The 23,134-nt window shown below is 42.1% G+C and overlaps 1 protein-coding gene across 1 annotated transcript; it reads right to left on the reverse strand.

Moving 5' to 3' along the window:
• Positions 1-1,263: 1,263 nt before the first annotated feature.
• On the reverse strand, positions 1,264-22,265 carry vps45 (vacuolar protein sorting 45 homolog). The gene is made up of 15 exons (XM_042435837.1): positions 21,881-22,265; positions 21,238-21,372; positions 19,603-19,663; positions 18,706-18,785; positions 17,751-17,819; positions 17,316-17,453; positions 16,054-16,164; positions 13,409-13,543; positions 12,630-12,743; positions 12,388-12,555; positions 6,315-6,473; positions 5,248-5,355; positions 3,390-3,511; positions 2,321-2,452; positions 1,264-1,964 (listed from the first exon to the last, which is right to left on the reverse strand). Exons 1-15 carry the CDS (start codon positions 21,971-21,973, stop codon positions 1,883-1,885), a joined length of 1,707 nt encoding a protein of 568 aa, XP_042291771.1. The 5' UTR covers positions 21,974-22,265; the 3' UTR covers positions 1,264-1,882.
• Positions 22,266-23,134: the final 869 nt, after the last annotated feature.

Raw genomic sequence — 23,134 nt, forward strand, 5'->3', positions numbered from 1 at the left:
GTGGTTTTACAGTCAAGTTTCATCCAAATTTAGCTCAAATTTTAACTGAATTTCAGGAAAATGGTCCAAAACAAACTGTAGTGAATATTAGGAGATAAACAGATTCTCCAGTCAGTGTCATTTAACTATTGCAGAGGAAGAGACACAACAAGATGACCTCGTTAGAAGAGCATCAGTCAAAGCTCAAACAATGGAAAACCATGAATGTATTATAAGAGCTGGATACATGGATGTATAAGCAGCAACCTCCAGGGCTGTAAAATGAAGCCAAAAACTGCAGTTCCTTGAACGACCACTTGAGGCTCCAACAGCGAGTCAATTCCCATAGACCCCCATGTTCAAATGTCCAACTTTACAGCAGAAATAAACATGTTTACAGTCTGGTACAAACAACGGTTTTGGTCTCTGTAGCTAATTTCCTCTTTCATGACAACTGTACGGGGGTGAATTTTTTTATAACTCGCCCGTTTAAATTTTATTAAGCCGTAAAGTTCTGCATAATGAAGGACATGGCTGCTTTGAGTGACAGGTCCGCCAGCCGCTAGGTGGCTTGTTTCAGCCATTCGATCCGCCTCTTTGCCTATTTTTGATTGGCTGGGAGTTAGGCAGCGACGGCCGAAGCGGCTCACTTTGAGCTTCAAAACCGCTCTTCAGAAACGAAGGAGTGACGTCACGGTAACTACGTCCATATTTTTATACAGTCTATGGTGTATATACAGCACCACGATGCTCGGCATTGCAGCCAGTTTTTCCCAGTGGTCACTCGTGGTATTGCAGCAAAAATCCCCCCAAAAAGCATAAACCATCATTATAAAAGAGAACTGTTGACAGGACAATAATGATTCTTTCTATTATGAATTTTTGATCCATGGAGGTTTTATATTTGTTTCCTTGAGCCGGGAAAAGCCATTTAAAAATGTGTGACGTCATCGCAATGTAAAGTCTATGGGCCGAGTGGGAACTTGTGGGCGGGGCCAGCGGTGGAAACATCACTGCGTATATTCAGTGGGCCGCAAAACGTGGAAGCAAACCCGGAAGATAGAAAATTTGTTGGTGAATGCGCCAGCCAAGCAATTCTTAACAGACTGAATAGGCGCCATTTTCAGTATCCAGCTCTTACAATACATCCACATGGAAAACATGATGGAAATATGACGTTTCTGTTAGTTTCATGTATTGATGTGAGGAAGGTTACAGTCTCCTCATCATCGCTCCACACAGATCTGATGTTTTCATCTCTTCACTGACCTTTTAGTCACATGATTAATTTATTCACTCAGTCTGTTTATATTTGATTTTTATCCACACAGCTGCTGTTTACACGTTATTTAGACTTTCATTTGAATTTCCAGTGTTTTTAATGCACAAAATAAAATTGTGAATAAAACGAGGCGGATGAAAACACACTTATCAACATGAGAGAACTATAATTTTAGGTGGAATTTCCTTCTGAAGAGAAAAACAAAGACACATTTGAGTATTTGACATGGACAGAAAATATATTCATACACGATTATAAGATCTACAGTCTGGTTTAGTTTCAGTGTCCTCAAATTCTCTCTTAACGTTCAAACAAAAATCCATCACATTTCTCAGATTCTGGACATAAACATGAAACGTCAGCCTTAAATAAAAGAAGAGAATCACACTTCCAACGACCCCAAAGCAGTCTGACTTGGATTTTTTTGTCTCTTTTGAGCTTGGCTAACAGTTTCCACCTGCTTCCAGTCTTTAAGCTAAGCTAGGCTAATCAGGTCCTGGAGCTGTCTCTGGAAATGACGGAGAACAAGAGGATTTAAACAAACATTGGACACAAAACGGCGGCAGAGACAGAGAGCAAGAGAGGGAATGATGCTGTTCAGGAGTGTTTCTGTGTTTGTGCTCAGCGCCTGCTGCTATGGCGACCGACTCCTTGCGCTCTGTCGCTGACGTGACCCGTCGTTGACATCACTTCCTCCAGGAAACTGAGAGTAAGAGAAAGACAGAGAGACGTAATTCAGACAGTGGAAGCTTCGTATCATCTTCAGGTAAACTGTTAAATACATATTTGCACATAAAGAAGTGACTTTGTCCTCCATCACTTCCATTGTAAGGTCATTATGAAGGGATCTTCTAATGGTCAGTATGAACAGGAGCAATGATTACAGCAAGAAACACAGGTTTCACTGTTCGTTTAGGCTCCTGACTGTTGATTTAAGATGGACTTGAAACACAACTCGTCCTTTAAAGGTTGGAATAAGATATTTAGTTATGATGGTTTAGGTTATAGTAAGGGGGGCTAGGTGTTTTGTGTGTGTGTGTGTGTGTGTGTGTGTGTGACCTCTTGGTGTTGTGGATGTTACTTCCTCCCAGCACGATGCGGACTCCAGGTGTGCTGCGGTTCAGGTTGTAGACAGTCAGAGCTTCTTCATACGTGGCTCCACCGATCATAAACACGATGATGTCCTGGGGTCTGAACACACACACGTACACACACACGCACACACACACACATACACAAACACCAGGGTTAGGGTCTGTCAGACATTTAGAAATAAATAAATAAATGTAGCAAACAAAAAAGTGTAAAACAAACCAAAATATCTTTCATATTTCAGCTCAGGTGTGTGTGGGTGTGTATGTGTTTCTCAGGTGTGTGTGGGTGTTTCTCAGGTGTGTGTGTGTGTGTTTCTCAGGTGTGTGTGTGTGTGTGTCTCTCAGGTGTGTGTGTGTGTGTTTCTCAGGTGTGTGTGTGTGTGTTTCTCAGGTGTGTGTGTGTGTGTTTCTCAGGTGTGTGTGTGTGTGTCTCTCAGGTGTGTGTGTATGTGTGTGTGTGTGTCTCAGGTGTGTGTGTGTGTGTGTTTCTCAGGTGTGTGTGTGTGTGTCTCTCAGGTGTGTGTGTATGTGTGTGTGTGTCTCTCAGGTGTGTGTGTGTGTGTTTCTCAGGTGTGTGTGTGTGTGTCTCTCAGGTGTGTGTGTATGTGTCTCTCAGGTGTGTGTGTATGTGTGTGTGTGTGTCTCAGGTGTGTGTCTCTCAGGTGTGTGTGTGTCTCTCTCAGGTGTGTGTGTGTGTCTCTCAGGTGTGTGTGTGTGTGTGTGTCTCTCAGGTGTGTGTGTGCGTGTGTGTGTCTCTCAGGTGTGTGTGTGCGTGTGTGTCTCTCTCAGGTGTGTGTGTGTGTGTGTGCGTGTGTGTGTCTCTCTCAGGTGTGTGTGTGTGTGTGTCTCTCTCAGGTGTGTGTGTGTGTGTCTCTCTCAGGTGTGTGTGTGTCTCTCAGGTGTGTGTGTGTCTCTCTCAGGTGTGTGTGTGTGTGTATCTCAGGTGTGTGTGTGTGTGTGTGTGTGTCTCTCTCAGGTGTGTGTGTGTGTGTGTCTCTCTCAGGTGTGTATGAGTGTGTGTGTGTGTGTGTTACCTGTCTCGGAGGCTGCTGGCTCCCAGGTATGGAAACTGACTGTCCTTCAGTCGACCTTTGATCAGCTGATCCAGAGTGTCATGTATCAGAGGCTGATGCTGAGTGTACACGTTCTCCACACCCTGCACACACACACACACACACACACACACATACACACACACACACACACACACACACAATTATTAATTATTTCTGGTTGTTATTGGAACTGTTGTAATTTTGTTCACATTTAGTCAAACAGTCTCCATTAAAAGTCCTGTGAATCAGCTGTTAGCAGCTTCCTGTCTGCAGCGTCACATGATGTTCAGACAACTATCACTGATTTAAAATGTTCTGCAGCCTCTTTGTTCTCTGGTTTCTAAGTGGATTCATGGAGGTTTACTGGTGATGACATCAGAGATAATGATCCTCAGGAAGTGTGAATCATATCAACATGTTTCATGTCTGTGTGTTCAGATCCGACTCAGTTGTGACTCTGAGGAGGATTTTTGGTTCTTCTTCACCTCACAGTATCTCTGCCTCTCCAGCTCTCAGCTTAATGTCCATGTCTGTCTGTTACACACCTGTTCCTCTTTTCCTGAAAGCATCTTAACGCTGAAATGATCATAAAATCCATCTTACAAACCTTCTTAAACTTAAGAGCTGTTTCCAAAAAGCATCGTAAGTGAAGACTCTCAGGAATGACGGTAGATGAACAAACACTCGAAGGAGGTTCAGAGCATCTTAATAAGCTGCAGGATGAACCAAAGACTACGTTTCATTGAAGTTTTCATTGTTTCTGTACATTTTTAAGTTTTCAAAAACACTGATGTTCTTTGTTAAGTGATGTTTGATGTTGATGTTTAAATTAGAAAATAAAACTAAACCAAAATACATATGAATGTATTTAACAACTGATTTGTCAGTCTGGGTCATCATTGTCCTCCTCTCCCTCTTCTTCATCACATATCCATCTCTTCTGGCTGAAGTGACACTTCCCTAGTGGTTTATTTAGTCAATGAGCCTGTACCAGGACTTCCTGATGTTGTTCAGGCCAAAGCGACACGTGAACCTTAAAGGTTAGTTGGTCATCAGTCATGACACCCAAGCATCAGGCAGACTTTGAGGGCTGATTCAAGCTGGATGCTGATGTTCTGTTGTATAGAGGGACTGGCTGGGATGACAAGGAGTTTGGTCTTAGAGAGGTTAAGATGAAGGTGGCGTTCTTTCATCCATGCTGATATATCGGCAGGACATGACGAGATCCGAGCCGAGACTGTGAGGTCGTCCGGCAGTCGTGACAGGAAGAGCGGAGTATCGTCAGCATAGCGACGGTTTCTATTCACGCTACATACAGACAGTCTAATACGGAGATGATGACAGTATGAAACTTAAAGCAAACTCAGCTGATTCATTTAGTTTGAATCTTCCTCCAGCAGATGAATCAACAGACTGCAGACTGTTTACTGCACACGAAGCTTCGTTTTCATACTGAACAAATATTAAATATTTATCTGTGTTGTTTACAACATTTACACTTTGTCATGTATTTTCATTACATAGCACAGCTTACAGAAATATATAAATATGTAAAGGTGCGAAGTTACTTTAAAATGATTCATCATCACCTTCAGCGTGTGTAGAAATGCTGTTAGGAAACACTGTAACTTGTAAGATCGATGGTTATCAGGTAACGAGGCCCTGATCCGTTTATTTACTCTGTGACTTAAAGCTTTCAGCTGTTAAAGGTAAAAATGAATAAAAGCTCTTGCAGCGGCTGGTTGTCAGGGTATTCTCAGTGGTTGCTAGGGTGTATGAGGTGGTTGCCATGGCGATTCTGTGTGCTAGGGTGTATTGTGTGTGTGTGTGTGAGCACCTTGAGGCCCTTGAAGAACTGTTTGGTGATGGCGACAGCGTCTGTCGGCGCGATGAGGTCACTTCCTCTGACTCTTTTCCCTCCGTACTCCACCACACACTGAACCATCTGACACACACACACACACACACATTAGATTTCATACACACACATTAGTACTTCTATACTAGTGAGGACCCTCCCTGACAGCCTCAACATGAAAACTAATACAAATTCTAAATAGAGTTGAAAGAAACAAGAGATTAATTGATTTATTTTTGAACAATACAAAATGTTATTAATTTGATAATCAATTTATTATTCAAGTTATTCCATAAGAAATCTCATCCATCATGTCAGTTTCTCCACAATAATGATTTTCTGTTTTTCTTTAACAGAAAACTGAATATATTTGAGTTTTCGATATCTGAAAACATCATTTTCACTGTTTTCTGACATTTCATAGACCAACCTAGGGGTCGGGCCCCTCCAAAGGGTCAGCAGATAAATCTGAGGGGTGGTGAGATGATTAATGGGAGAGGAAAGAAGAAAAAACAAAGTTCTGATACACAAATCTGTTTTCAGTTTTTGGACTTTTTCTCTAATCTTTGATTTTTGCTGAAATATTGGATCATTTGAACATTTATTGACTGTCTGGTCGAGATGTTTAAAGCTTAACTGTCACATTATTTGACAGTGAAGATAACTGGATCCAGTTCTGCTTTCATCACTGGTTTGGTTTCTACCAGGTGAAGCTGCTCCACCTGCTGGCAGCCTGATGTCACTGCAGACAGATGTGCTGGCAGCTGTTGTCTCTGATACTGATGTTTGTCAGATTGTTATGTTTGTTTTATTCTTCACATCAACTTGCAGACATAAATGAGTCTGTTAATGTTAAAGTTCTGCTCCTCATGAAAACAGAAAGATTTGATGAAAAGACGTCAAGACTGGATGTTAAAGTGAAGCAGCTCCTGACTGCAAACCACCAAAACCCTCCTGCATGTTTCAGTTAAGATCTAAAATAAATCAAATCAAACACCAGCCTTCACTGGCCAATCAGAGGCCAGTGTGACTGATGACATCATTACCCTGCGGTGGCGTTCGGACACTCCTCTTCGGCTCAGCTCGTCCATCAGAGCGGGCAGGATGCTGCTGCTGTGGCGTTCGTATCTCAGAGCGTAGAGCATCACGAGCCGCACGGCGTCCAACTCCATCAGCCGAGGATTCTGCAGCAGACGACGCACGCTCTGAAAGACACGGGACGACATGTTTACAACATGTTTACAACACGGGACGACATGTTTACAACACGGGACGACATGTTTACAACATGTTTACAACACAGGACGACATGTTTACAACATGTTTACAACATGTTTACAACACGGGACAACATGTTTACATGTTTACAACACGGGACAACATGTTTACAACACGGGACGACATGTTAACAACACGGGACGACATGTTAACAACACGGGACGACATGTCTACAATATGTTTACAACACGGGACGACATGTTTACAACATGTTTACAACACGGGACAACATGTTTACAACACGGGACGACATGTTTACAACACGGGACGACATTTTTACAACATGTTTACAACACGGGACGACATGTTTACAACATGTTTACAACATGGGACGACATGTTTACAACACGGGACGACATGTTTACAACATGTTTACAACACGGGACAACATGTTTACAACACGGGACAACATGTTTACAACACGGGACGACATGTTTACAACACGGGACAACATGTTTACAACACGGGACGACATGTTTACAACATGTTTACAACACAGGACAACATGTTTACAACACGGGACAACATGTTTACAACACGGGACGACATGTTTACAACACAGGACAACATGTTTACAACATGTTAACAACACGGGACGACATGTTTACAACATGTTTACAACACGGGACAACATGTTTACATGTTTACAACACGGGACAACATGTTTACAACACGGGACGACATGTTTACAACACGGGACGACATGTTAACAACACGGGACGACATGTCTACAATATGTTTACAACACGGGACGACATGTTTACAACACGGGACGACATGTTTACAACATGTTTACAACACGGGACGACATGTTTACAACACGGGACGACATGTTTACAACACGGGACGACATTTTTACAACATGTTTACAACACGGGACGACATGTTTACAACACGGGACGACATGTTTACAACATGTTTACAACACGGGACGACATGTTTACAACACGGGACGACATTTTTACAACATGTTTACAACACGGGACGACATGTTTACAACATGTTTACAACACGGGACGACATGTTTACAACACGGGACGACATTTTTACAACATGTTTACAACACGGGACGACATGTTTACAACACGGGACAACATGTTTACAACACGGGACGACATGTTTACAACACGGGACGACATTTTTACAACATGTTTACAACACGGGACGACATGTTTACAACATGTTTACAACACGGGACGACATGTTTACAACACGGGACGACATGTTTACAACACGGGACGACATGTTTATAACATGTTTACAACACGGGACAACATGTTTACAACACGGGACAACATGTTTACAACACGGGACGACTTGTTTACAACATGTTTACAACACAGGACAACATGTTTACAACACGGGACAACATGTTTACAACATGTTTACAACACGGGATGACATGTTTATAACATGTTTACAACACAGGACAACATGTTTACAACACGGGACGACATGTTTACAACACGGGACGACATGTTTACAACATGTTTACAACACAGGACGACATGTTTACAACATGTTTACAACATGTTTACAACACGGGACAACATGTTTACATGTTTACAACACGGGACAACATGTTTACAACACGGGACGACATGTTAACAACACGGGACGACATGTTAACAACACGGGACGACATGTCTACAATATGTTTACAACACGGGACGACATGTTTACAACATGTTTACAACACGGGACGACATGTTTACAACACGGGACGACATTTTTACAACATGTTTACAACACGGGACGACATGTTTACAACATGTTTACAACATGGGACGACATGTTTACAACACGGGACGACATGTTTACAACACGGGACGACATGTTTACAACACGGGACAACATGTTTACAACACGGGACGACATGTTTACAACATGTTTACAACACAGGACAACATGTTTACAACACGGGACAACATGTTTACAACACGGGACGACATGTTTACAACACAGGACAACATGTTTACAACATGTTAACAACACGGGACGACATGTTTACAACATGTTTACAACACGGGACAACATGTTTACATGTTTACAACACGGGACAACATGTTTACAACACGGGACGACATGTTTACAACACGGGACGACATGTTAACAACACGGGACGACATGTCTACAATATGTTTACAACACGGGACGACATGTTTACAACACGGGACGACATGTTTACAACATGTTTACAACACGGGACGACATGTTTACAACACGGGACGACATGTTTACAACACGGGACGACATTTTTACAACATGTTTACAACACGGGACGACATGTTTACAACACGGGACGACATGTTTACAACATGTTTACAACACGGGACGACATGTTTACAACACGGGACGACATTTTTACAACATGTTTACAACACGGGACGACATGTTTACAACATGTTTACAACACGGGACGACATGTTTACAACACGGGACGACATTTTTACAACATGTTTACAACACGGGACGACATGTTTACAACACGGGACAACATGTTTACAACACGGGACGACATGTTTACAACACGGGACGACATTTTTACAACATGTTTACAACACGGGACGACATGTTTACAACATGTTTACAACACGGGACGACATGTTTACAACACGGGACGACATGTTTACAACACGGGACGACATGTTTATAACATGTTTACAACACGGGACAACATGTTTACAACACGGGACAACATGTTTACAACACGGGACGACTTGTTTACAACATGTTTACAACACAGGACAACATGTTTACAACACGGGACAACATGTTTACAACATGTTTACAACACGGGATGACATGTTTATAACATGTTTACAACACAGGACAACATGTTTACAACACGGGACAACATGTTTACAACACGGGATGACATGCTTACAACATGGGACAACATGTTTACAACACGGGACAACATGTTTACAACATGTTTACAACACGGGACAACATGTTTAAACCACGGGACAACATGTTTACAACATGTTTACAACACGGAACATGTTAAAAACATGTTTACAACACAGGACGACATGTTTACAACATGTTTACAACACGGGACGACATGTTTACAACACGGGACAACATGTTTACAACATGTTTACAACACGGGATGACATGTTTACAACATGTTTACAACACGGGGCGACATGTTTACAACACGGGACAACATGTTTACAACATGTTTACAACACGGAACAACATGTTTACAACACAGGACAACATGTTTACAACATGGTTACAACATGGGACGACATGTTTACAACACGAGACGACATGTTTACAACATGTTTACAACACGGGACGACATGTTTAAAACACTGGACGACATGTTTACAACACGGGACGACATGTTTACAACATGTTTACAACACGGGACAACATGTTTACATGTTTACAACACGGGACAACATGTTTACAACACGGGACGACATGTTTACAACACGGGATGACATGTTAACAACACGGGACGACATGTTAACAACACGGGACGACATGTCTACAATATGTTTACAACACGGGACGACATGTTTACAACACGGGACGACATGTTTACAACATGTTTACAACACGGGACGACATGTTTACAACACGGGACGACATGTTTACAACATGTTTACAACACGGGACGACATGTTTACAACACGGGACGACATGTTTACAACACGGGACGACATTTTTACAACATGTTTACAACACGGGACGACATGTTTACAACATGTTTACAACACGGGACGACATGTTTACAACACGGGACGACATGTTTACAACATGTTTACAACACGGGACAACATGTTTACAACACGGGACGACATGTTTACAACACGGGACAACATGTTTACAACACGGGACGACTTGTTTACAACATGTTTACAACACAGGACAACATGTTTACAACACGGGACAACATGTTTACAACACGGGACGACATGTTTACAACACAGGACAACATGTTTACAACATGTTTACAACACGGAACAACATGTTTATAACATGTTTACAACACGGGACAACATGTTTACAACACGGGATGACATGTTAACAACATGCTTACAACATGGGACAACATGTTTACAACACGGGACAACATGTTTACAACATGTTTACAACACGGGACAACATGTTTAAACCACGGGACAACATGTTTACAACATGTTTACAACACGGAACATGTTTACAACATGTTTACAACATGTTTACAACACAGGACGACATGTTTACAACATGTTTACAACATGTTTACAACACAGGACGACATGTTTACAACATGTTTACAACACGGGACGACATGTTTACAACACGGGACGACATGTTTACAACATGTTTACAACACGGGATGACATGTTTACAACATGTTTACAACACGGGGCAACATGTTTACAACATGGGACAACATGTTTACAACATGTTTACAACACGGAACAACATGTTTACAACACAGGACAACATGTTTACAACATGGTTACAACACGGGATGACATGTTTACAACATGGGACAACATGTTTACAACATGGGACGACATGTTTACAACACGAGACGACATGTTTACAACATGTTTACAACACGGGACGACATGTTTAAAACACTGGACGACATGTTTACAACACGGGACGACATGTTTACAACATGTTTACAACACGGGCCGACATGTTTACAACATGGGACAACATGTTTACAACACGGGACGACATGTTTACAACACAGGACAACATGTTTACAACATGGGACGACATGTTTACAACATGTTTACAACACGGGACGACATGTTTACAACATGTTTACAACATGGGACGACATGTTTACAACACGAGACGACATGTTTACAACATGTTTACAACACGAGATGACATGTTTACAACATGTTTACAACACGGGGCGACATGTTTACAACATGGGACATGTTTACAACACGGGATGACATGTTAACAACACGGGACGACATGTTAACAACACGGGACGACATGTCTACAATATGTTTACAACACGGGACGACATGTTTACAACACGGGACGACATGTTTACAACACGGGACAACATGTTTACAACATGTTTACAACATGTTTATACGTCACTCAGACACAGCGAGAGCAGCAACCATAAAGCTGATGGTTGATAAAAACTCTGAACTCAAACTTTTTCTGAAAGTTCTTTCCCTGCTGATGTTTTTTCCGCCACATCCTGATGATCGAGGGTGTAATTCCACCGGAGACGGAGGACATTTCTCCCTCATGTTTGATTTTCTTAGTAATGTCTCTAAACGTCGCTCCCTTACTGTCCTGCCATCATAATCCAGATGAGAGAAGATCTTCATTGATAAAGTGTTGACACACTCATCTCATGCACTCAGAGCAATAAGCTAAACGGGTTTCTCCTCTCAGGTTACTAACAGGCTGCCATCTTATTGGTGAAGGTTGTTGGGGCTGAAACAAATACCTGCAGATGCTACTCAGGGTTGATAAAAAAGGTTCTGCCAACTTCCTTTTCCCAGATACTGAAGATGCAGGTTCATAACTGAGTGAGACTCCTGATCCTCTGGAGAGAAGACGTCTCACTCTGTTGGAGTTGTTGGAACTACAGAAACACTCTGGTTGTACAGCTGTGTTACAGAGTGGAGCTTCTTCTCTAACAGATGATCTTTGGTCGAGTGCAGACACACAAACCGACAACAGATGAGTTTCATTTTGTCATTAAGTTTCTCAGAGAGTGAAGGTTAATCAGTGATACTAGCTGCCGCCCAACATGGCGAAGCTCAGAGCAGATAAACAGGAGAAGCTTCTCTACTCTGATCTCTGATGTTGACTCTCTTCTGTAAAGGAGACCAGATCAACCAGTGTTACCTGCTGAGCGTTGGAGTGGTCGTTCTGACAGGCCAGCTCCTGCTCCGCCTCCGACAGCTCCATCAGCTGACGCTCCGACACCAGCCGGGACAGCTCCCCGACCACCGTCACATGTTTGGACACGGTGCCCGACATCTTCTTAAACTGAGGGTAGTTATCCACAAACGCCTGCAGGAGGAAACACACATGAAACACACACAGACCAACACTGACTGAACACTGACCGTCAGTCCGTCAGTCACCTTCATGTCTGTGATGGACTCCAGCTTCTGTTGTCCTTTAGGCTTCTTCTTCTGGAAATCCTCCATCAGGTTCTTAATGTTTGTGCCGATCTCCCCGAAGTTCAAGTACAGGTTCTAACACACACAAAAACACACACAACTTTTCATTTAAACTTTCTGTTTTGTGATGTTATTCAGGGTTTTGCGTTTATGAAGTGTCTCAAAGCAGAAATCATTCCTAACTGGCTCAGAGTGACGTAATTTTGGTCATACTTTTAGTTTGAGGAGTAAAGGGAGTCAGAACAATCTGCTGATATGAAGCAAACGGACAGTTTCTACAGTAATAAATTAACTTAGATGTAAGAATCAGTCAAGTTGTAGAAAAACAAGCTGCACTCATGCAAATTGTGGGTTTATATATAATTTATGTAATTAATATGGAGCTGAAACTATCTACCACTACCAATACAATTAATATTTCAACTATTTAGAAAATTGATTTATTGATTGAGTCATTTTTTAAGCAGAAACGTCAAACATTTTCTGGTTCCAGCTTCTCAAATGTGATGATGTAATGAATTTCTGTGTCATACGAGACCATAAACTGTATATTTTTGGGTTTTTCTAGAAATAAATAACTTTGTTGATGTTTTTTCACCTTCAAACAACAAACTGTTCGAAACTCGACTTTAAAAAACTGTAAACTGAAAGTTGGACCTGGTTGATCCAGACGTGTGTCTGAAGATCAAACTGCATCTTTTATATTTTCGCTGTTTTACATTTTGTGTCTTCAGACTCACGTTGGCGTAAAACTCGTCGTTCTCGGCAGACAGCACCACCTCCCGCAGGTCTTTGTTGATCCCTGGAACTCTGGAGAGGTCGATCCGGTTGTTGTTGAGACCCAGCAGCTCGTGGACCATCGCCTGGTACGTCCACTACAGGAGAAGAAGAAGAAGAAGCAGAAGAAGAAGAAGAAGAAGAAGAAGAAGAAGAAGAAGAAGAAGAAGAAGAGCAGAGATCAGAGGAGGCCTTTCTCAGTCTGTTCTTGTGTTTTTGTGAAACGTCATCAATCACAGTTCAACTAATGTTCCAATTTCCACATTCAGCCAAGTTCAGTCCAAATGAGTTGAAGAGTTCTTGCTCTGTCTGTTGTATCAACGTGTTTATTTGTCTCCTGTGGACTTGTGACAGCGAAGTATCCCAGAATGCATTTTGCAGCAACCAGCGGCGATGGCAGAGATTTTGAGGCTAAAAGCTGTTGTAACTTTCAATTAAGGACTGTTAATATGTAACATGTAGATTCCCAACATGTGGTCAGTTTATCCCAATAACTCCAGTCTGTAAAGCTGCTGGGATGTTCTGGGAGATGTTTGGGAGCCGCTGGCCTGGTGAGACCAGCTGCTAGCGGCCCGACTCCTGAGATGATCGGCTGGTCAACATGTGGTCATCCCGGGAGAACATGATCCATGAACTGATCTGCAGCTGATTCACCGCTGGCTCTAACGTCTCCGCAGCATTTTGATATATGGTTTAATTCCTTCTGGAAGATAAATGTTGGTCTCACAGACGAAATCGGTTAGTTTGTAACCCTAACCCTAACCCTCTAACCCTAACCCTCTAACCCTACCCTTACCCTAACCCTAACCCTCTAACCCTAACCCTCTAACCCTTCCCTTACCCTAACCCTCTAACCCTAACCCTCTAACCCTACCCTTATCCTAACCCTCTAACCCTAACCCCACCCTAACCCTACCCTAACCCTCTAACCCTACCCTTACCCTAACCCTCTAACCCGAACCCTCTAACCCTACCCCACCCTAACCCTCTAATCCTAACCCCACCCTAACCCTCTAACCCTAACCCTCTAACCCTACCCTTACCCTCTAACCCTAACCCTCTGACCCTACCCCAACCCTAAACTTCTAACCCTCTAACCCTACCCTAACCCTCTAACCCTACCCTAACCCTCTAACCCTACCCCAACCCTAACCCTCTAACCCTACCCTTACCCTAACCCTACCCTACCCCGAACCCTCTAACCCTAACCCTCTGACCCTACCCCAACCCTAACCTTCTAACCCTCTAACCCTACCCTTACCCTATCCTACCCTAACCCTACCCCAACCCTAACCCTCTAACCCTACCCTAACCCTACCCTAACCCTCTAACCCTACCCCAACCCTAACCCTCTAACCCTACCCTTACCCTAACCCTACCCTACCCCGAACCCTCTAACCCTAACCCTCTGACCCTACCCCAACCCTAACCTTCTAACCCTCTAACCCTACCCTTACCCTATCCTACCCTAACCCTACCCCAACCCTAACCCTCTAACCCCACCCTAACCCTACCCTAACCCTCTAACCCTACCCTTACCCTAACCCGAACCCTCTAACCCTACCCCACCCTAACCCTCTAATCCTAACCCCACCCTAACCCTCTAACCCTACCCTTACCCTAACCCTCTAACCCGAACCCTCTAACCCTACCCCACCCTAACCCTCTAATCCTAACCCCACCCTAACCCTCTAACCCTACCCTTACCCTCTAACCCTACCCTAACCCTCTAACCCTACCCCAACCCTAACCCTCTAACCCTACCCTTACCCTAACCCTCTAACCCGAACCCTCTAACCCTACCCCACCCTAACCCTCTAATCCTAACCCCACCCTAACCCTCTAACCCTACCCTTACCCTCTAACCCTACCCTAACCCTCTAACCCTACCCCAACCCTAACCCTCTAACCCTACCCTTACCCTAACCCTACCCTACCCCGAACCCTCTAACCCTAACCCTCTGACCCTACCCCAACCCTAACCTTCTAACCCTCTAACCCTACCCTAACCCTCTAACCCTACCCTAACCCTCTAACCCTACCCCAACCCTAACCCTCTAACCCTACCCTTACCCTAACCCTACCCTACCCCGAACCCTCTAACCCTAACCCTCTGACCCTACCCCAACCCTAACCTTCTAACCCTCTAACCCTACCCTTACCCTATCCTACCCTAACCCTACCCCAACCCTAACCCTCTAACCCTACCCTAACCCGAACCCTAACATTAGTTTGTCTGAATGTAAAGTGAAGCTTTAACATAACTGACTGCATCTTGAACTTGATAAAAGTCTGTTGGTGGAGCTTTGAGTTGAGATGATTTAGGGTTAGTACAGTCAGGTTCAGGCGTGTTGAAGCTGAGCTGCTGTTCCAGTTGGGAATGATGGTACTGCGTCCTCCCGTCCTCCAGAGTTTGTTCTCCTGAGTTGAACTTGTCAAGTCTGAACTTAGTGAACTCCGTAGTGAGAAAGGCCGGCGGTCCAGTATGAACTCGAATGAAACCTCTGCTACAGTAACAGAGGACAGACTATAAATCTGTAAATAAACTTCTGAGTGTTTCTGGTCGACACATGATGATGTCATCACGCTGAGCTCTGTGATTGGTCACCTGGTTGAGCAGAGGTGTGATGGCGTCGTCGCTTCGGTCGAGGATGAGGAGCAGAGGAGGAACTTCGGTCTTCCTGAAGTCAAACAGCTCGTACTCTTTAGTGATGATTTGCTGTCGACAGAGAGAGAGAGAGATGAGGTCAGAGGTCGGAGGTGATGCTAGGGTGAAGTCGAAACTCGGCTCTAAAATGTTTATTTTTGTTCATGAAGTCAACTGTGTGTCATAAACGCAGTGACTGTTGTATGTAACAGTGTGTGAATCATTATCAGTTCATTTTATTTTATTCATTTCATCAGTTCATGGTGGCCAAACCAACTTCCTGGTCCGTCACATGATGCACACTAGCTGAAAAAGACATCATGGGGAAAGGAGCAGCTGTGAAACGGTGGATACAGTTTTCTGAACATCACAACCCACGAAATGACTTGTTTCACTATCAGAATTTGATCCATTTGATCTGATAACATTTTGAAAGTCTAGAAGAGGCGCACAATTAAATTATTTATCTCATTCAAGTTAGCGGAGGGCTAACAGGAAGTTAGCTGGTTTGGCCGGCGGAAGTCTCTGGTGCAGCTGCTCTATGCGCCACATGGATGCAGAAGATCTAATTCTTTAAACTCTTTTTGCTTCATGCACCACTGAGCAACTTTCATAGTAACTTTGACTACAACCTCTATCTGGGGCGGCTGTGACTCAGGAGGTAGAGCGGGTCGTTCACCAAGTGGAAGATCGGCGGTTTGATTCCCAGCTCCTCCAGTCTGCATGTCGACGTGTCCTTGGGCAAGATACTTAACCCTAAGTTGCTCCTGATGGCTGCCATCAGTGTGTGAATGATTAGATTTCCTCTGATGGGCAGGTTGGGACCTTGCATGGTAGCCTCTGTACCCATTCAGCGTATGAATGTGATTCGTAATGTAAAAGCCCTTTGAGTGGTTGGAAGACTAGAAAGGCGCTAAACAAGTACAATCCATTTACCATCTGCACTAGCATACAAAAAGGGGAAAAGAGCATGCACGTGTACATGTACTAAAAAACACTACAACAGTCATAATTCATGCAGGCTATGGACAGATCAGTGCCCGTCTGAGGGCAACACCAAAAAAATGTCTCACAACAATCAGTATTTCATGTTTTTTCAGGGTATAACTAATCGAAACTCGTGTTTGGTCAAACGTTCGGGACAAAGAGGACGTGACGTCTGGTCACCCTGGGTGATGCGTGCAGTGTGGTAATGTTGTTGTGTGTTGTGTTGCCGTTGAAACCTTGACGCTCTCGGCCAGGCGTTTGGACATGTCGGAGGACAGCTGGTAGCGGATCATGGGACATTTCTTTAGAGCGAGCAGGACGGAGGTCAGACCCTGAGTGCAGCGAGACAACATGGAGGGCTCCCAGCTCCGCCCCTGATGATGTCACACACACACACAATATTTCATTTACAGTGATATAAAACAGAGAAAAGCAGAAAATAAGAGATGCTGGAACAGAATTTTTTGCCTTTTTGCTTGTAAAATGTCCTAAATGACTAATCGATTACGATTATCAATAGTTGGTGATTCATTTTCTGTCAGTTGACTAATCGATAATCGATTGCAGCTTTAATCCCCAAACGTTTTCAACATTACTACAGATAATTATCATATAAAACAATCTAATAATATTAATATCTTCATCAGAGTCATTAGAGGTTTCTTTCGTACCCTGGCGACTCCCTGCAGGTTGAGGGAGAACAGGTGAGGATTCACAGCGATGAAATCTCCATAAAACTCCTGCAGACACAAACAAACAAACAAACAAACAAACAAACAAACAGATCCAGTTTAACTAAACGTCTTGTTTTATAATCTCCTGGTTCAGTCTGAATTAGAAGCATCATTTTCAACAGACATGAAACTTCTGTAAAATCTTCATTAGATTTAAATATTTTCTGTGGTAAATTAGTTCTGCTGTTCTATTATATTTCTATGTATTTACATTACAGTTACAGTTAATGTGTGTACATTTAAACACAGAATGTTTAATGAATAATATAATGAGTTTTTACTCCTTTGTCAGGAATTCAAACGGATCAGTCGTGGGTCACCTGCTGGTCGTTTTACGAAACTTTTACTGCATCACTGTTTGTGTTTTGTGCTGTTTTCTACTGTTGAGTTTCAGTATTTTAAAGGTGACTGAGCTGCACTCAGGAGTCAAGTTTCAACCAAATGAAGCTCAAATTTTAACTGAAAATCATCGACAGAAAACGTCCTGAATGTTTGTTTCCATCCTGCTGCTGCTGTTGTGAATATCAGCAGATAAACAGTCGGCGCCGTTAAACCGTCGTAGAAGAAGAAGAAACAACGAGATGACGTCATTAAACGAGCGACAGTCAAAGCTCAAACGATGGAAAACATGATGGAAATATGACGTTTCTGTTAGTTTCATGTATTGACGTGAGGAAGGTTACAGTCTCCTCATCATCGCTCCACACAGATCTGATGTTTTCAGCTCTTCAGTGACGTTTAAGTCACATGATTCATGACATCATCATTTATTCATTCAGTCTGTTTACATTTGTTTTTTATCCACACAGCTGCTGTTACACCTCAGACAGGTGTTTTTTGGGGTTTTTTTGGATTGAAATACACCTGTTGTCTCAGCGTGTTTGAGACTCACCTGGACTTCAGCCACCACTTCCTGTTCATCAGCCTCAGCCAGAGCTTTGATCTCACTCTTACTGATCACATTACTGAAGTCTGAAACACACACACACAATATGATCAGACAATTATTCAACATCAAAGGACGGTTCACAATTTTTCAAGTCCATCTTAAACCAACAGTCAGTCATCAAATGAACATTAAAGCTGTTTTTCTTGCTGTAATCATTCCTCCTGTTCATACTGACCATTAGAAGATCCCTTCATAATGACCTTACAATGGAAGTGATGGAGGACAAAATCCACAGTCCTCCTTCAGTGTAAAAATGTATTTAAAGTTTATCTGAAGCTAATATGAAGCTTCAGCGTCCAAATGAGTCAAATCAAGTAGATATCTTTCAACGTTACAGTCTTTTTAGTGCCAAAGTTCCTCTTTTTGTTACCATACTTCCACCTGCTGCTCAACAGGGAAACACTGTCCGAGGAAACACAAAGAGGGAATTTGATGCTAAAAAGACTGTAAATGTGTCAGATATCCACTTGATATGACTAACTCAGACTGATGAAGCTGAATAGAAGCTTCACACAGACTTTTAAATGACTGTGTGGACACACTGTGGATTTTATCCTCCATCACTTCCATTGACAGCACATTTGAAGGATCTTTTAATATCCAGTATGAACAGGAGGAATGATTACAGCGAGGAAAACCTCTTTCACTGTTACTATGGACACCTGACTGCTGGTTTAACACACACTGGGAACACTGGGAACCTGTGCTTTAATTACAACATTTAAAGAGTTCATGTGGACGTGTGGAGATCTCTCAGTCTGCTCTTTTATGTTTCTATGATTTGTGTGAAATGACCCTTTGACAGCAGTAAAAATGTGAAGTGTCTGCTGAGAGTCTTACAGATGAAGTAGACGCTGTACTTTGGTCTCCTCAGCTCCTGGATCAGATGTTCCACGTTCTCCTGCACAATACACACACATCTGTTATTAATAACGTCACTATTATAAATGGTACGATTATACTAGAAAATGCAATTTCTGTAGAAATTGGGTGTGATTGCTGAAAGCGGATTCAGATTGCATAACTGGAAGCTGAAGACTATTGAAAAATCTAGCAAGATTAAAATCAGCAATGAGTGGAATTGAACCTACACCCTCATGTTTGTAAGACAGACATGCTATGCACTGAGCTAACATATCACACAGCAATGCCAGGCCAGATTCTGCTATTTAGTCTGTCAATTGCATAAAATTGACATAAAAGCAGTTCAGTTCAGCTCATTAAGCAGATTGACATCAGCTGTGCACTCCTGCATCCTCCGACTCTACTGAGTTCTGCCCTAAGCGGGGCTCGAACTCACAACCTTTGGATCTAAAGAGAGTTCAGAAGTGACATGAGCTTAAACCTTTAAGCTTTAACAAGAATAGCAATCCACATTTTAGGTAATAATGTTAATGTAAACTAAAGAGGAATTGATTTACGGTACATGATAGAGATGTAAAGCAATTTTCTACATGAGAGCAATATTATGAGGAGCACTACAGTGAGCAGGTATTGAACACACAACCTTTTCATCTAAGGCGAAGCTGATCATGAGAGCAGTGTTCTAAACCACTGAGCCAACAGACATTCACAAGGATGAGAGGAAAAGATCTCCATTTTGATGAGGAAAATGTATTTGTCTTAAACCAGAGCTTGAAGCCCAGAGGTTTGTACATCATTAGTGAAAGCAAGACTAGTTTAACATGAGAATGAATGATATGTGTAAAAAGTGTTTGAAGGAAGAGAGAATCTGTAAGTTTAAGAAACTGCAGTGAGAGGAGACACACATCCTGCAGACTGTATTGCAGTCAATGAGAACATGACAGTGACTCTCTATCAATTAAGGTTCAGATCTCAAAAGCTATAAGTCCTATGTGAAATGTATTTACATTTTGAGAGAGAGGAGGCTTGTGGCAACATACAGAGGCAAGATATGTGCTTGAGGAGTTAAAATTGTGGGAGTGACAGCAGTTTAGAAAAACATTTCTGGCCTAAAATTATCTGTGCTCTCCACTGTGCCTGATCACATGACACACTGGTGAGACCTGAAAAAGTCTGAAACCCTGACTTTGGGCTTAAATTGCTGAAAAACTACAAAAGATATCACTAAACAACCTGATAACTTTGGACATTCAAAGTTTTGTGAATATTTTGCAGTTTGAATGGCGTCTGTATGATGAGGGACTTCTGAGCAGTTGAGTGTTGAAGTGACCAAGGTTCCAACTCAGTTGGACGGTTCGTCCCATAGACTGCCATTATAAATTTTAATGTTTTAAAAAATTATGTAAAATCACTGAAACATGTTACATTTCAGAAAAATACAAGCACACATCTGCTGAATGAGTTGCACAGATTGACAGTTGAATGGTTTTTATAGCAATAAGTATGCAGCAGACGGAATAAGAATTAAGAGTGAGAAGAACAATGTGTGATTGCTGGAAACAATCACACAAGTATTATTATTATATAGAGACAGACAGACAGCCAGTGTACCTTGGTGGGTCTGAGGAAGCAGATGGCCTTCAGGTGTTTCATGCTGTCTCTGTTCTGAGAGTCGATGCGTTCAAACAGGTAAACCTCCCTCTGCAGGATCTCTGACTGAGTGTACACCACACTGACTATACTGGTCTGCACACACACACACACACGCACACACACACACACACACGCACACACATGCACACACACACACACACACACACACACACACACACACACACACACACACACACACACACAGACAGATCAGTTATTTGTTCCATAAAATGTCAGAAAATGAAAAATGTGGATCAGTGTTTCCCAGTTACAGACAGTCTGACTGTAAGTATGTAAACACATAGTTACAGACAGACTGACTGTAAGTATATAAACACACAGTAACAGACAGTCTGACTGTAAGTATATAAACACTCAGTAACAGTAACAGACAGAGTGACTGTAAGTATATAAACACACAGTCACAGTTACAGACAGACTGACTGTAAGTATATAAACACACAGTAACAGACAGTCTGACTGTAAGTATATAAACACACAGTAACAGTTACAGACAGACTGACTGTTAATATGTGAGCAGTAACAGTTACAGTAACAGTATCAGTGACAGTGACAGTAACGTTGTGCTCCGGCCTCTCACCGTCTCTCGGTCCATCAGCAGCACCTTCATGCCGGGCCCGCTGCTCTCGATCATCTTGGAGATGTACTGCTTCACCGCCAGCGTCACGTTCATGGTGGCGACGACAACAACAACAACAACAACAACAACGGAAACAGAAGCCCGGAGACACCGTTAACGGCTGAGAAACGTGTCGGAGCCCGTCTTCTTCTTCTTCTTCTGTTAGATTTGGAGGAAAACTGCGAGCAAATATCAGCTGAGCCTCCAGCTGCTGCGATAACAACACTACTGCTCGATTCTTTCCGGGTTGGTGACGTAGTTACGTCGCACGCACAGTGCTGCGTCATTGCGTAGCCAAATGCAGTTTTATTTTAGATTTATACGTTCCACATTTACGTTGTATTATATATTTTAATTTAATTTATTTATTTGAATAGTTTTATTGCATGATTTTTTTTGTTTGTTTGTTTGTTATTGGTTTTTGGTTGATTTGCCTTATAATTTGTGAATGTTTTGTTAAATAAAGCATTTAAAAACAAATATATACGTTCCAAAATATTTTTGGATCAATATGCAAAACTTTCTATCGGGAAAAACTAGTCAAATGGTCGTTCTTCATGGTAGTGATATTTTAATTTACTGTGAATAGAATGTTAGTTTTTTAATCCAACTATTTATCATTTTTGACAGATTCCATAATTACTTTATGTTTTTTTGATTACTTTTGTTTTTTTTACTTCTTGTATGTTCTTTGCTTTGTATACATGTTCTTATGTCTGCCCCCTGTGGCATTTTATATTGCATTGTTAAAAACTTGAGTATTATAAATACAGTTATGGGAAGAAAAAAATGTATACGCAAATGTATTATCTCAGTACTTTATTATTTTACAGTATGTCACATTTCACATGTCTATGAGTTGTTAACAGCTCCACCAAATAGTGATTTTTCCCTCTAAACTTCTCACATGCTTTCATTTCAATAAATGTTCAAATGATCCAATATTTCAGCACAAATCAAAGATTAGAGAAAAAGTCCAAAAACTGAAAACAGATTTGTGTATCAGAACTTTGTTTTTTGCTGCTTACACACTGATGCTTCACTATTAATAATCTAATGATGTCATATATAATAATATATCAGTCAGAGGGACCAAACCACTACTTTTACTGCAATACTTTAACTACATCAAGCTCATAATACTTATGTACTTTTACTGCAATACTTTAACTACATCAAGCTCATAATACTTGTGTACTTTTACTGTGGGAGGAT

The sequence above is a fragment of the Thunnus maccoyii genome, chromosome 15 (genome assembly GCF_910596095.1).
Source record: "Thunnus maccoyii chromosome 15, fThuMac1.1, whole genome shotgun sequence".
Taxonomy (NCBI): domain Eukaryota; kingdom Metazoa; phylum Chordata; class Actinopteri; order Scombriformes; family Scombridae; genus Thunnus; species Thunnus maccoyii.

Excerpts from the sequence above, each read along its gene's own strand:
- vps45 (XM_042435837.1), bottom strand. The coding sequence starts at position 21,973 with ATGAACGTGACGCTGGCGGTGAAGCAGTACATCTCCAAGATGATCGAG. Across the intron at positions 21,373-21,880 it reads TGCTGATGGACCGAGAGACG|ACCAGTATAGTCAGTGTGGT; the intron begins GTGAGAGGCCGG and ends GTGTGTGTGCAG. Across the intron at positions 12,556-12,629 it reads AGTCCATCACAGACATGAAG|GCGTTTGTGGATAACTACCC; the intron begins GTGACTGACGGA and ends TTCCTCCTGCAG.